Here is a 12,940-nt window from a genome sequence, read left to right on the forward strand (position 1 = left end):
AAAGATACACATATGGAATTTGCAGTTGTATGAACACATTATCTCTCTTTGGTTATGTTTTTTTTCTTACTTTATTTATGTATACTCTGTCTTAAGCAAAGAGATGTAGGGGATGGGGCGTTAAAGGGAAGTAAAACAATTTTTTGAGTGTTTTGCACTCAAATTTATGAAAATAATTAAAAGAATATTGAAAAAAAGAATAATTATACAGTCTATGGTTGTCACCAAAAATGACTTGCCTGTTAAATTAATCATTAGTATTAAAATCGTAATTTTATTCTCTTCTTCTGTCTGTTACTTGCAGAGTAGGTCTGAAAACACTACTCACAGCATGTGCACAAAAAGGGAAGAGAGAAGTAGAGACATTGTCCACTAGTTATTCATAGCAGATGGCAAACTTATATAGAGGAATAAACCACAAAGTTATATATGTATCTATGTATGTTTCTATTCAGAGGTAATACCAGAGAAGTTAAAGGCAGACAGAGCCGTCTGCAATTTAAAGAAAACTTTCCAAGGATTCATTCTTCATCTCACTGATTTGAATGTCTCCTAATATTTACACATGTTCAGCTGCCTCATGTACCGTTACATCCCTCCATCTCTTTACATTGGGAACTTTATACACATTGCTTTGGTTCCTGCAGAATCCAGTGTTTAAAAGTCTGAAATAGCGTGAGCTTGTTATCACAGATCCACAGCCCCTGCTTGGCACTTGCAGCCTGGAGACACTTCCTGCATGACTTCATCTCGAGACTCGTCACAGTCAGCAGTGACATTTCTCGGTGACTGTGCAGGTCGAGGCAGAATAAGCCTCTGGAAGTCTGTCTGGCTGATATTTTTGTGCCATTTCCAATTCAACAGAACAGCTTCTCACATGTGTTTATTGCTTATCCTTTTTTTTCCCCTTGTTTTATTATTATAAGAAACTGTCCTTATATTTAAAATAGTTTGAAGAGCACCATATTGACAAAACATTGCATGCTTCACTTTCATTTATTCCAGACTTGAAGTGGATTTGATTCTGAGAGAGTAACAGAGAAGCTAAAATGGAGCATGGTGTCCCTTTCAACAGCGGAGCGAGGAGAGATGAGAGACAAGACACAGATACAAATAGACTTCTGACGCTACCATTCTCACTGCAAGATATAAACAAAACCTTGATGTGAGAAGCTCCATGTGTCTCTGTTGTTGATGAAATGTAGAGTCAGAGGACTTAAAATCACCTGAGATGTTTCACTCTGGGGTTGGTAGTCAGATTTAGATACACTTTTTGTTATACTGGTTAAAATGATCTTTATGTCCCGGTGGTAATCAATACATAATGTGTTCTTAAAAAGAGCAAAAAAGCCGCTATCTACAGCCAGAGTAAAACCTGGGAAAACACCAAACAATCCCTGCCATCAGGAGCCAAAATATGAAACCAAGGAAATTCTGTCCTGCTGTTCTGCCGCCTCCTGCAAAGCGTACATTTCATGTTTGTTTGTGTTTTTAACTTTCACTGTGATAATGTTTTGGTGTTTTTTTACCGCTGAGTGAGACATGAGTTGACGTAGTGCAAAACACAAACGATGTGCTTAGGACCGGTTTTGAATCAGTCACCATCATATGGTTGCAACTCAGTGGCGCTTGTGCATGTGAGCGGGGGCCTCGTTTTGGAGGAGCTCCGAGGGGAGGGGGAGAGGGGTTAGACGGAGTCCTGAGGAAACGCTTCAATCAAATTCATGCTAGTTTTCTGTGATTACCAACCCTGGCTTCAAGTGCAAATTGTCAGAAACAAAAATAGAGTAGTGTATCATCAGGGTACGGTGACATTTTGACTGGATATTTACCCAGAGGGAGCATTTATAATGAAACAAGGAACGCTTCCCTGAGGATCACTCAGAGACTACATATTACCCAGCTCTCTCACTGATCTTCTGGTTGTGTAAGATGCTTGATTCTGATTGGTCAAAACCCCTTGAAAAACCTTTTGACAATGGTTGTTAACTTTCAGTAACATGAGCAACACCAGAGGTGCACTGATCAAACGTAATGTCAAATCAATCCACGGTAAAGAGTTCAGGCACATTGTTGACACCATAGACCGTAAGGTGAGTTAAAACCTTAAGTTTCCATTCGCATCGAAACAATGGGGCTAAAATGCTAGTTTCGGTTACCATGCTACTGCGGCTGGCTAAACAACATGGCCTTGTTTATTTTTAAAGGCGTGTGAACCTCAGAGCTCAGAGAAGAAGAGCTGAATGCCGACAGCTTCAGGTTAAATCGACACAACAGGCAGATAAGAATCCATCACCATTGACTGCTAACTGCCGTGAAAATCACTGGGACTATTTAAAAAAAAACTGTGAACATAAATAATTTTAAATCAATACAATTATATTTGAATAAAGGTTTTTTGCCACCGTGTTTGTATTTTAAGTTAATAGCCGGGTAATAAGAGGGATTATGTATGGTTAGTAGTTAGTTATTGGAAATAGAATCCCAACAGGGTGAGACAAGACCTCGACGTGAAGTGGAGGGGTCTTGTTCCCTTACATAAGGAGTACAATTAACTAAGATGATCTTACCTATTAGCTTCTGACTTGCTGTTTTAAAACCTTGAGTTTGGCGCTAACAAGCCAAGCATCATGTGCACAGTCTGTATACTTGCTGATAAGTAACTACATTACAATGGGCGGCTGTGGCCCAGTGATGGAGTTAGTTTTCTCTCAACTTGAAGGGTGTCGGTTCGTTCATGTGCTGAATCTCCTCGGGCAAGACACTTAACCCCAGTAGCTGCCCCCGGTGGCTGTGCCAGCTGTGTGTTAATGGGATTAGTTAATACTGATGGACGCTTCACAGAGCAGCCTCTGTCATCAGTGTTTGAATGTGAATGTGATGTAGTTTAAAAGCGCTTTGAGTGGTCAGAAGATTACAGAAATCACTACAGTAAATACAGTACAATGGATTTTAACACACCCCAAAGGCTGGAACATGGACTTCTTAATGCTTATGGTATCCAACATTTGTATGTAAAGTTCCTCAGATGGCACCACCGAGCAAACAGGAAGTGACACCTGCCTACCTGACTCCCTAAATGGGCCACCCACCATCATTTAAAGCTTAGAACTTTCACTTACATAGATGATTAGCCTAAGTGGTCAATCCCTGTACACTTGTCATTAAAAGATAAATGAGCAAAAACAAATAGTAAAATGTATTATTATTTTTACTATTTCATTTGCATTATTATTATTTTTGTATTATTATTTTATATATGTTTTGTATATATTTAATTTATAATTTTTTAATTTATTTAGATGTATTTATTTTCTTTCTTCATCATATAGTTGGTATGTATTTCAGAAATAGTGTGTCAAGGTGTGAAAACAAAAAACAGTTAAATAAAAAAACATCAACAAAAAAAATATATAAATATATAAATAAAAATATTAGCTATAAAGACCCTGACTTTCTTTGTCCCTGGCTGTAAACAAAGTTAAAGTTCAGTTCTGAAGTGAGGCTTTTTAACATTCAGGACTTTTGATGATTTCCTGTCTTATGGGGCCAGCCTCAAGTGGCCATACCGCAGAATTGCAATTGGCTTCACCTTCCTAGCATACTGTGTGCTGCTGAGGAAGTGGATTATGAATTAAGCTCAGCTGAAAACATGAAAGGAAACTGAGTTGTACTAACATGTATGTGCTGTTGTGATTTCAGAGAGCGCTGTCTGCTGCCTCTACAGATGGCTCTGGAGTCTAAAAACACCAAACTGGGACAAACAGCTCTCACTGGGATGCAGGTGATGCAAGACAACACAACAGAGCTATAGAGATGGATTACTTATTTTTGTTGTTCTTTACTTAAAGCATCTAGCTCTGAATGGGATCAAGGGTTTGCAACAACATCCACTTTGATTTAACTAAGAAATCCCAATCCACAATTGAAATGATTTGAATGCATCATGATTATTATTCAGCTGCATTTGTCTGCTACTTAAAACTGCCTCTCCTCTGCATCTTCTCCAATCAGAAACTCCTGTGTGAGGACAGATTTGTGGGTGGAGTCAGCATGGAGGTGGAGGTCCTGGAGAAGCAGCTGCTCAGCCAGATGTTGGAGGCTATTAGAGTAACCCCATCCCTCCATGAAGACCTGCAAGTGGAGGTCATGAAGGTAAGACCTTCTGATGCACAAACAATTAGTTTTGCCCCGTGATGATGCTCTCACTTCAGATTTCTTTAAGTCGCCTCATCTCTACAGAATCAATTCTCTTTCAGAAGTATGAACTGTGTTTGTTTCTCCTTTGTGCAGGTCCTGCTGTGTATCACCTACTCACCAAACTTTGACATTAATGGAGACTCCATCCTGAGGATTGCTGAGGTAGGATGGCATGGGTCTGTATGATGCCCATGAGCTTTATTATCAGACATTTGAGATTTTACACATGGCAACAAACAGGAATGTTCTGCTCCTGGGGATGCTGCTGACAGTTTTAATTTGAGTATTAATTTAAGATATTATTACTGACCTTTTAGCTTGCTCTTAGTTTATATCAAAGATGTGGCTGTTGTTGCATCCGCCATGTAACTAATTTCAGTCAGGAACACTCGTCAAAGAATTTATTATTTACACGCAATAAGTTATAATTGGTAGTATGGCTCTGATCTAGGAGCTCCCTGCCCTTCTACTTGCCTACGTGGAACGCCAAAACCTGTGGTGGGGAGAGCACACCTCCCAACTCCCCTCTCTTTCAAATGTATGCATGAAAACCCAAGGCAGGCAGAGCAGCAGCAAAGACTCTCAGGGTGCAGAACAAAGCAGGCATCAGTGACAATACATATGACACTGGTAAAATCAGACGTAGCATGAAAGGAGGTGCTGGGGTGGAGGTGGATTGTGAAGAGGTTTGCAGGGGGAGCAGCAAGAGAAGGCGGGCTGAAGAAGTTTAAATAGAACGCCCATTTTGCCATTTACTGATTGGATGCTGCTGATTGACTTTGTGGCCTGCCTGAACTAACCCGATGCTCAATTTTATGATTACAACTTCATTCGATCGCTAAACTAACCCAGTATCAGTTCTGCTCAGGGACACAAGAATAGTTTCAGAAATAGTAGACCCTCATGATGTGATTTAAAAGCAGATTCCATCGATCTGCACTGCCATTCACTGCTCCAGCTGCCAATCACTGCAGATAGCATCGCTCCTCTTTTTTGAGCTGTTAGCAGAACAAGCAGTACATGGGCTGAGTCTATTTTTAAAGGTGATGTTTCGCTCCTGCTCCGCTCTCTCAAAGGTCTCATCTCATGCTCTGATCTCATCAATTATTCAGGAAGTTGAGAAGAGTGGTCCTGTACACTCACAACTGCACACATACGGTCGTAAAAAATCATCATGCTTTCTGAACATGGTTTCTGAACATTAGATGGCATTAATATACAGAGATGTTAAAATAATCATAAAAATGTCAGTTTAAAGCTCTGATGTGTTTGTAAGATCAGATTTTAGTCACGTTAAAGTAATGTCCAGTCAAACTTTCATATTTTCATGATTGCTGCTGAAAATGTCTAAGCAGATATAAAAAAATCTTTTGGGTAAATAATGTATGTTCAACATTTCTTTAAAATGCAGTGTACATAATTCAAAGAGGTTGCAGTGTGAAGACATTCACTTGGTTCTATTTTATAATGAATTATGAATTGTTCTACATTTCAGAGGTATGCTGTATATTTTTAAGGCTACATCAGTATAAATCACAATTTAACCATGAATCAAATCGTACAGCCAATCATGTATAACTACTCATAACAAATGTAGCTTTGCAGCATGCCTTCATACAAACAACCATGTAAAAGGCCTTTTAAAGGCTAGAACTATGGGGCACTGTTTGTAAAGTTGAGTGCACTGAAAATAACAGCAACATGTCTCAACATTTAACTCCAAAACGTCATTAAAACGTAGTGTGAATTTTTAGAAGTCACTTTTTAATCACATTTAGAACAATATTTGTGACCTTCTTCACATTTAATTTTGTTGTGAAAAATATTTAAGTTACAATCACTGTTAAATCCAAATGCTTAATAAATAAATAAATAAATAAATAAATAAATAAATAAATATATATATATATATATATGAATGTCAAACCTAAATATCAAATTTTAATCTAAATGTTAAATATAAATATTAAATATTGCCCTGCAAGCGTAAATATTTAGTTAATATGCACATTCTGCACACTGCCGCCTAGTGGAAATACCAAAGTAAAAGCTTCATAAAGTGATAAAGACTTAGCAAAAGCAGCTTAGCATGTCCGTACCATAGACTGGGTCAGTACTGTCTCTGAGCGTTGTGAAATCTCTTTATGGTCTCTAAAACTGCCTTTCCAACATTTTTACAGCGGGCAATCCGGCAAGTAACTGTAGGAGTCAGTGCTAACAGACTTAGTTGAGATAACTGTATCGCTTTATGAAGCTTTTATTTTGGTAATATTTATATTTATATTTATATTGAGCATTTGTAACAGTGATTTTAACTTAAATATATTTTTCACAACAAAACAGAATGTGAAGAAGATCACAAATATTGCTCTCTTTTAAATATTCACTCTACGTTTTTATAACGTTTTGGAGCTAAGTGTGGAGAATTGTTAGTGTTACTTTCAGTGGCGTCTCACAGAGAACAGCTTCATACCAGTGTTAGCTCCAAATCCAGTTGATCCGAGGGTGACATACCTCCATGTTGTTCACTTGCTCTCTGGACCTTAGAAGATTTGGATGCTTTGCATGACTTTGAAGGAATACCCCAGATTTAGTGGAACACCTACCACATGTATGCTTGTAATGTGGCTCTTCACTCAATCCCAGTTCTCTTCCTTAGTCTAACCCTCATTTTGGATGCCATCAACTGCACATAGGCCATTTGAACAGAGCTCTCAAAGAGATTTGTTAAAACTGTTACCTATGAATTGGGGCATACCTATGTATGTTTTATTGTCATACTTTTCAAACTTTGTTCAGGGGAATTTGAAATAATGGTACCCTACTATGCGGGAGCATGATAAAGATAGTGTTGGTTGGAGTGTCAGAGCTTAGGAGGAGATTTGTTTGGGCTGTTATGTTTGTGCTTTAATCCTTTTTAAAGGGTATCATCTGGAGTCAGCTTGAATTTGTTAATGATACCATCTCTTATCAAAGCAGGCCATGAGTTACTGAAAAGTTTTCTTTTCACTAAACTCCCTTTGAGCACTGCTCTCTGTAGAGCTCTACAGCACAACACAAGATCTGTCCATTGTTCTCCCAAACAGAGCTAAATGGAGTGTTTGGAGTGATACCAAAGTATCATAAAAAGAGGAGAACATTCTTTCCTGGGGATGTTTTTTGCTGTCAGACCAGATCAGATTAGAGTTCAAGTTGACTAAATCTGCCTATGCAAAGAGGGGACTTCAAAGCTCTCCACAGCAATTATGTGGGATAGGTGAGCTGTATGATTACACATAGGACATGGGACACATTACATTAACCATGCAAGCATTAACTGGCAATCAGCAAGTGAAATCACAGAAGAACCCAGTAGGTATTGGATGTGTTCAATGTGTGCAGGAAAGCAGTGACCTGGAAATGTTATCTTCCACTCGACCAATCAGCAGCAAGCCTTGTGTCTCCAAACATGAACCCAAAATCCCATTGTGCTGGACATTATTTAGAGTGTTTTTCCGTAACATAGTCTCCCTCAGCAGCAGCAGCTCATGCTCCACCAGGTGATGTCTGACGTCCATTAACAGCTCATAAAAACCTGGTCAACATGTTGTGTTAATGGGCTCTGTGCCGCCAGGAACGGCCATCTGGTGTGTGGTGTGTGTGTTTCTGTTTGTGTTGGGTCATAACTCAGGGTGGCTTGAGAGGCTGTCAGCAACACTCCATTATCTGTAACATCCCATACAAACAGCGAGGCTCAGTACGGGTTCTTAATGCAGGGATTGGCAGCTCTGAGGGGATTTGTTCAGCTTCAAGCACAGGGAGCCGGGAGTTAATACTTCATCTCTACAAAACCATCATATTTGTTATATTACCAAATCTGGATTTCACTCTGTGGATCATTTTTGTCACCTTGGATTAAGTTGAACTGCATGATCAAGCCAGAAAAGGTCTCGTGTGCAAATTGGCACCTTGCATAGCAGACTGCATAGCATTAATGTGATATTAAATAGGTGATTTTTTTTCCGTAGAATAAAGTGCTAAGGGATTTATAGAAAAGAGAGATGTGTCCATTTAACATGTACCATTTTCGTATTGAAGCAGATGGTATTAACGCATGGTATTTACAAAAAGGTAGATCATGAACTTGAAGATTCTTCCTCATGAAACTGGTTTGAAATGCACAAGCTGTCTTATTCAAATTAAGGGTAGGTTCTCTATGTCAGAGGGTACAAGGGTCTTGTCCTCCCTGAATATCCCTCTCTCGCAGCAATTTCAAAGTTATTAAGATTTCGAGTTTTCCATTATGAGAGGCATAGCTGACTTGATTGACAGGTGGGAACACTGTAGCTGTTGGTGAAGAGGATCGAAGCCCGCCTCTTTACCTCACACTAGCTTGACAGAAGTTAGGTTGAGTTCTGCATTTCCAATATGGTTCCCACCGACGATTGGCTTCAAAACAGCGCTTCAGAAACAGATGGGTGACGTCACGGATGCTACATCCATTAATCATACAGTCTATGCTTTAAAAGCAGAAATCATCATGTTAACAGCCTGCTACAAAAAAAGCTCTGGTCTCAAAGCTAATTTCTCCATTCATGACGTATTTATGAGGCGTGAATTGATTTAGAAATCATCTGTTTTTATATTATTAAGGCTAAAATTAAGAGTATTGCAGAAGTCTGCATAATTAAGGATGTGGTAAGTTTTCAGAGAGGTTGTCTGTGGGAGTGTTTTAGTTGTTTGCCCCCACCTCAGCTCCACTTCTCTGACTGTTTTTAGATAGATCTAAAGTTATGTTGAGATAGCTTTGTCAGTATGCATACTGCTATCGTTAGGCTTCAGAAACCATGTGTGATGTCATCGATTACATCTATGTTTTATACAGTCTTTGGTTTGTACATGTTTACCTCTCAATCATTCCCAAATGGATGGAAACACAATCTGTTTTGTGGGCTTTCAAACACCACTTTTGCAGGACTCCAGAAGTTATATAATTAAGTTGTCTATCTCATGTTAGATATTAAGCCTCAGTCACATTAAAGTTCACCAAACTGCAGTTATAAAAAACATAGAATTAATTTGACATCTGAGGAAAGTTAGTACTGCTTTTATTTTGGAGGGCAGCTTCTTACAGTCTTGCCATTCCATGCCCTGACTCAATTACAGCTGGATGGGATAATAATGCAGGATGTATTGATCCCTCATTGATTAGTCACAGGTGGTGGAAACCATCCCTGAGCCTGCCAAGACTTACACTGTGAATATAATTAGCTGAGGTGCTCTTTGAAAGGAGCTGTGTGGGCCTGTTTGTTCTCCAGATTAAGGAAATAAATCATGCACATACCATCACTGACACGCCCTCCTCCTAAACACTCTCCTCCTGTTTATCTCTGCTTATCAAAACGTTTTACAAGAATTCAAATCAAGAAGAAACTTATCCAATGGAGACATTGTGCAATAAGTACATCCTTTATTTTGACACTCTCACAATACACCCCCCTGTCCCCCTCCTCCTTCTCATTGGTCCGGTCTCTGTGGAAACTTGTGACGCCATGGAAACCTCCAATAAATCTCCCTGATAAGTTCAGTGTCTGTGTGGGATGCTGTCTTGGGATTGTGTGTCGTGTCACTTCTCTGCTTTTGTGACTCAGACTTCAGCAAAACAGCCCCCCCTGAGAGATGTAATCTTGTGTTTGTGTGTGTGTTTAGGTGTGTATCGAGACCTACGTGTCCAGCTGTCACCAGCGCAGCATCAACACGGCGGTGAGAGCCACGCTGAGCCAGATACTGGGAGACCTGACGCTACAGCTGCGGCACAGACAAGAGGTCACATCCTCAGACGAGAAAAACACAATGCAGCAGTTAGATAGACACACACACACACACACACACACACACACACACACACACACACACACACACACACACACACACACACACACACACACAGAGAACACATCACATCACATCTGTGACCGTATCTGTAAATGGATGGTGAGATCAACCATACAGTTCAAAATATTATGCTGTGACTCTCTATAAAAACTCATTTTGGAGAAATAAAACCAAGTGTAGTGTGATGTTCATAGAGCCTGGGACATCACATTATCCATAACTTAATGGGGCTATTTTTTTTTGTAATGCTAAAAAGATAAAAGTTGATCAGTTGTTTGAATAATCATGAGAAATATTATTCATAGTTTATATACATGTATTAATAACTGACAAAAATAGGCTAGCATGCTAAAAATTGTGTTTCACAGCTCCTAAAATAAGATGATTTTTTGCTTTTGCTTATTTAAGTAAATTTGGAGATAAAAAGTCTTTATCTTTAGAGACACACACTTAGCTTTAGACTCTGACATCAAAATGTTACAAAGTGAAATTAGATAGATATCTATTAAGGGCAAATGTTTTCCACTAAATAACCTTGATATTGGTTTTCATTTAGGGCAGGGTGATTATTCGATAACGGTAATTATTGTGATATAATTTTTCTCAATATAAATATAACAAATGTAGGATACAATTTTGATATATTTAAACCTGTAATTACACCCCCCAGCCACTGGAAAGGGAGGGGTTCGCTAATGTACCTTAAACGCTAGTTGCCACCCAACATTAGACAGAAGAAGAAGATGGCATTGAACAGCCAATAATATCGCAGTGTGAGAGGTAGGCGAGGCTTACAGACGTTTGGCTGGGAATGTAAACACAGCTGAAACGAGCGACAGCGACACTGAAGAAAACTCAAAACTTACCAGCTCAAAGGAGAGTCGTTAGTCTGACACTGTGCTGACTCTGTGTTAACTATTAACTTAACACACTTCATTAAATATACTCTAAGGATGTGGGTGAAGGAAGAGCACAGAAAACCCCTGCTGTGCAATTCAGACACGTTTAACCATGATGGTAGTACAACTGAACACTGAATAACCGTGATGCTTTCCCTGCAATGTGGGAAACAATGGCACTCTACTAAATGATACACAGAATACAATTTGATATATCTTTGTTGTGAATGTAAATCAAATTATGCAAATGATCTTAACCTGAGAAAAAAAAACTACAAACTAAAATCATCTCACACAAAAGACCTGCTTCCTGTTAGCACTGACAAAATTAGGGATTCAAGAAGCTTATCAAAGAACTAAATCCCAGACACAAGCTAACAAACTGTCTGGTTTCTTCAACTTTCACTCAGGACTAAACATTTGCCTTTAGTTTAAATGAAATAAGGATTTGATTTTTAAGGTGATAATTATCGGTATCGACTGATAAGAAAAATGTTAACGTGATAACATCTTTTTCAATATCGGCCAGCCCTATTTTCATTCCATCAGTAACATGTCTAAAGGGCACAGTAACATTTCAATATTTGATATGTATTCAATTGCTTTACATTTTGGAATTTCTTCAACACACCTCTAGTTTTTACACACACACACACACACACACACACACACACACACACACACACACACACACACACACACACACACACACACACACACACACACACACACACATGCTGTCACACATTTCATACAGAGGTATGTAAAGCAATTACAAGCAGACACAGTAAACATGCCTCCCGCTGTGCTCTCCTCCACAGGGTGCAGATGGAGACGAGGTGATTGCGCCGCCCCTGCATAGAAGAGGTAAATCAATACGAGTGCTATCCACACCCCTGCTGCCCTTCTCGATCTGCTCCACACACAGCTGTAATTACCTCTGTTATGAAATCAGGCATATTGTTTGAAATGTGCAACATTGTTTTTTTTTTTACTGGAGTAATCAGGTGTACTGAAATATAAGATGAATATGTGTTTTTGAATGATTTGGCAACACATCATTCAACACCTCTTCAGAACACTGAGTAAATATATGCATCATGAAAATGGGATCGTGGGGGGGATTGATTGTAGTGTATGATTATACTAGGATCGTTATTTCTCCTAGCTAGCATGATAACCCTTCACTATGAATGAAAGGGAAACATCAACAATTCATGCAAACTTCATAAGCAGTCTGATTTATCCGCCAAATACTTCCAGGCAGGTGGTTAGCGGTGTCTGCACATTCCAGCAGTCTCAGTAGAGCTTAGACTGCTGGGAAAAGAGGCCAGTCTGACAATGTGGAGACGAGGCTTGACGCTGTGTTAGGATATTGCAAATCTTCCCACTTTGATAACATGGTCTGTTCCTCTGACAGCACCTACAGGATGAACTTCACATGCTTTGCCTGACGAGCGCTCAGAGAAGCTAAGTCTGAGGACCTGACTCACAGGAGGATTACCCAGTTGTTGCGCACACCAAACCTGTGCAGATGAGACAAAAAGAAGCCACATGCAAAGGGTTACATGCACCACAAACTGTGCTGCAGAACAAACAGCGACTTAAATAAACCTCCGTACCTTTATTGGGGGCAAAATTGGCCTATCTCTGTGCAAATGACCCTCATTTTAAACCGTTTCTCTGGATGAACTGAAAGTTATACGTCCGTACTCAGAGTCTGTTCATTACTTTGATATAATTCTCATAGACAGGAGCTAAATCAATCAGGCTGTGGCTGCTCAAGACACAACCCCTGCAACCCCCGCCGGGGTTGAGATAAGTGGAGCTGTTACGCACCACATGTTTTTTCTTCAAACAAGCTGTTCTTGTTGGCTTACTCCAGAGAGGACAACTTAGCTATATACAGAGACATTTCCATCCCATCTGTCTTTAAATGCTTTCACAATGCACAAGTAAGAAGTGTC

At 39.4% G+C, this 12,940-nt stretch overlaps 1 protein-coding gene across 1 annotated transcript in view; it reads left to right on the forward strand.

Annotated features, from left to right (window-relative positions):
* Nucleotides 1-12,940, forward strand: part of arfgef3 (ARFGEF family member 3) — an 84,434-nt gene that overhangs the window by 6,956 nt on the left and 64,538 nt on the right. Inside the window, exons 3-7 of the mRNA XM_034681956.1 lie at nt 3,703-3,784; nt 4,015-4,155; nt 4,294-4,362; nt 9,889-10,005; nt 11,795-11,840. Coding sequence (XP_034537847.1) covers nt 3,703-3,784; nt 4,015-4,155; nt 4,294-4,362; nt 9,889-10,005; nt 11,795-11,840 — 455 coding nt within the window. The remainder of the gene's footprint in view (nt 1-3,702; nt 3,785-4,014; nt 4,156-4,293; nt 4,363-9,888; nt 10,006-11,794; nt 11,841-12,940) is intronic.

This window comes from Notolabrus celidotus, chromosome 4 (genome assembly GCF_009762535.1).
Source record: "Notolabrus celidotus isolate fNotCel1 chromosome 4, fNotCel1.pri, whole genome shotgun sequence".
NCBI lineage: Eukaryota > Metazoa > Chordata > Actinopteri > Labriformes > Labridae > Notolabrus > Notolabrus celidotus.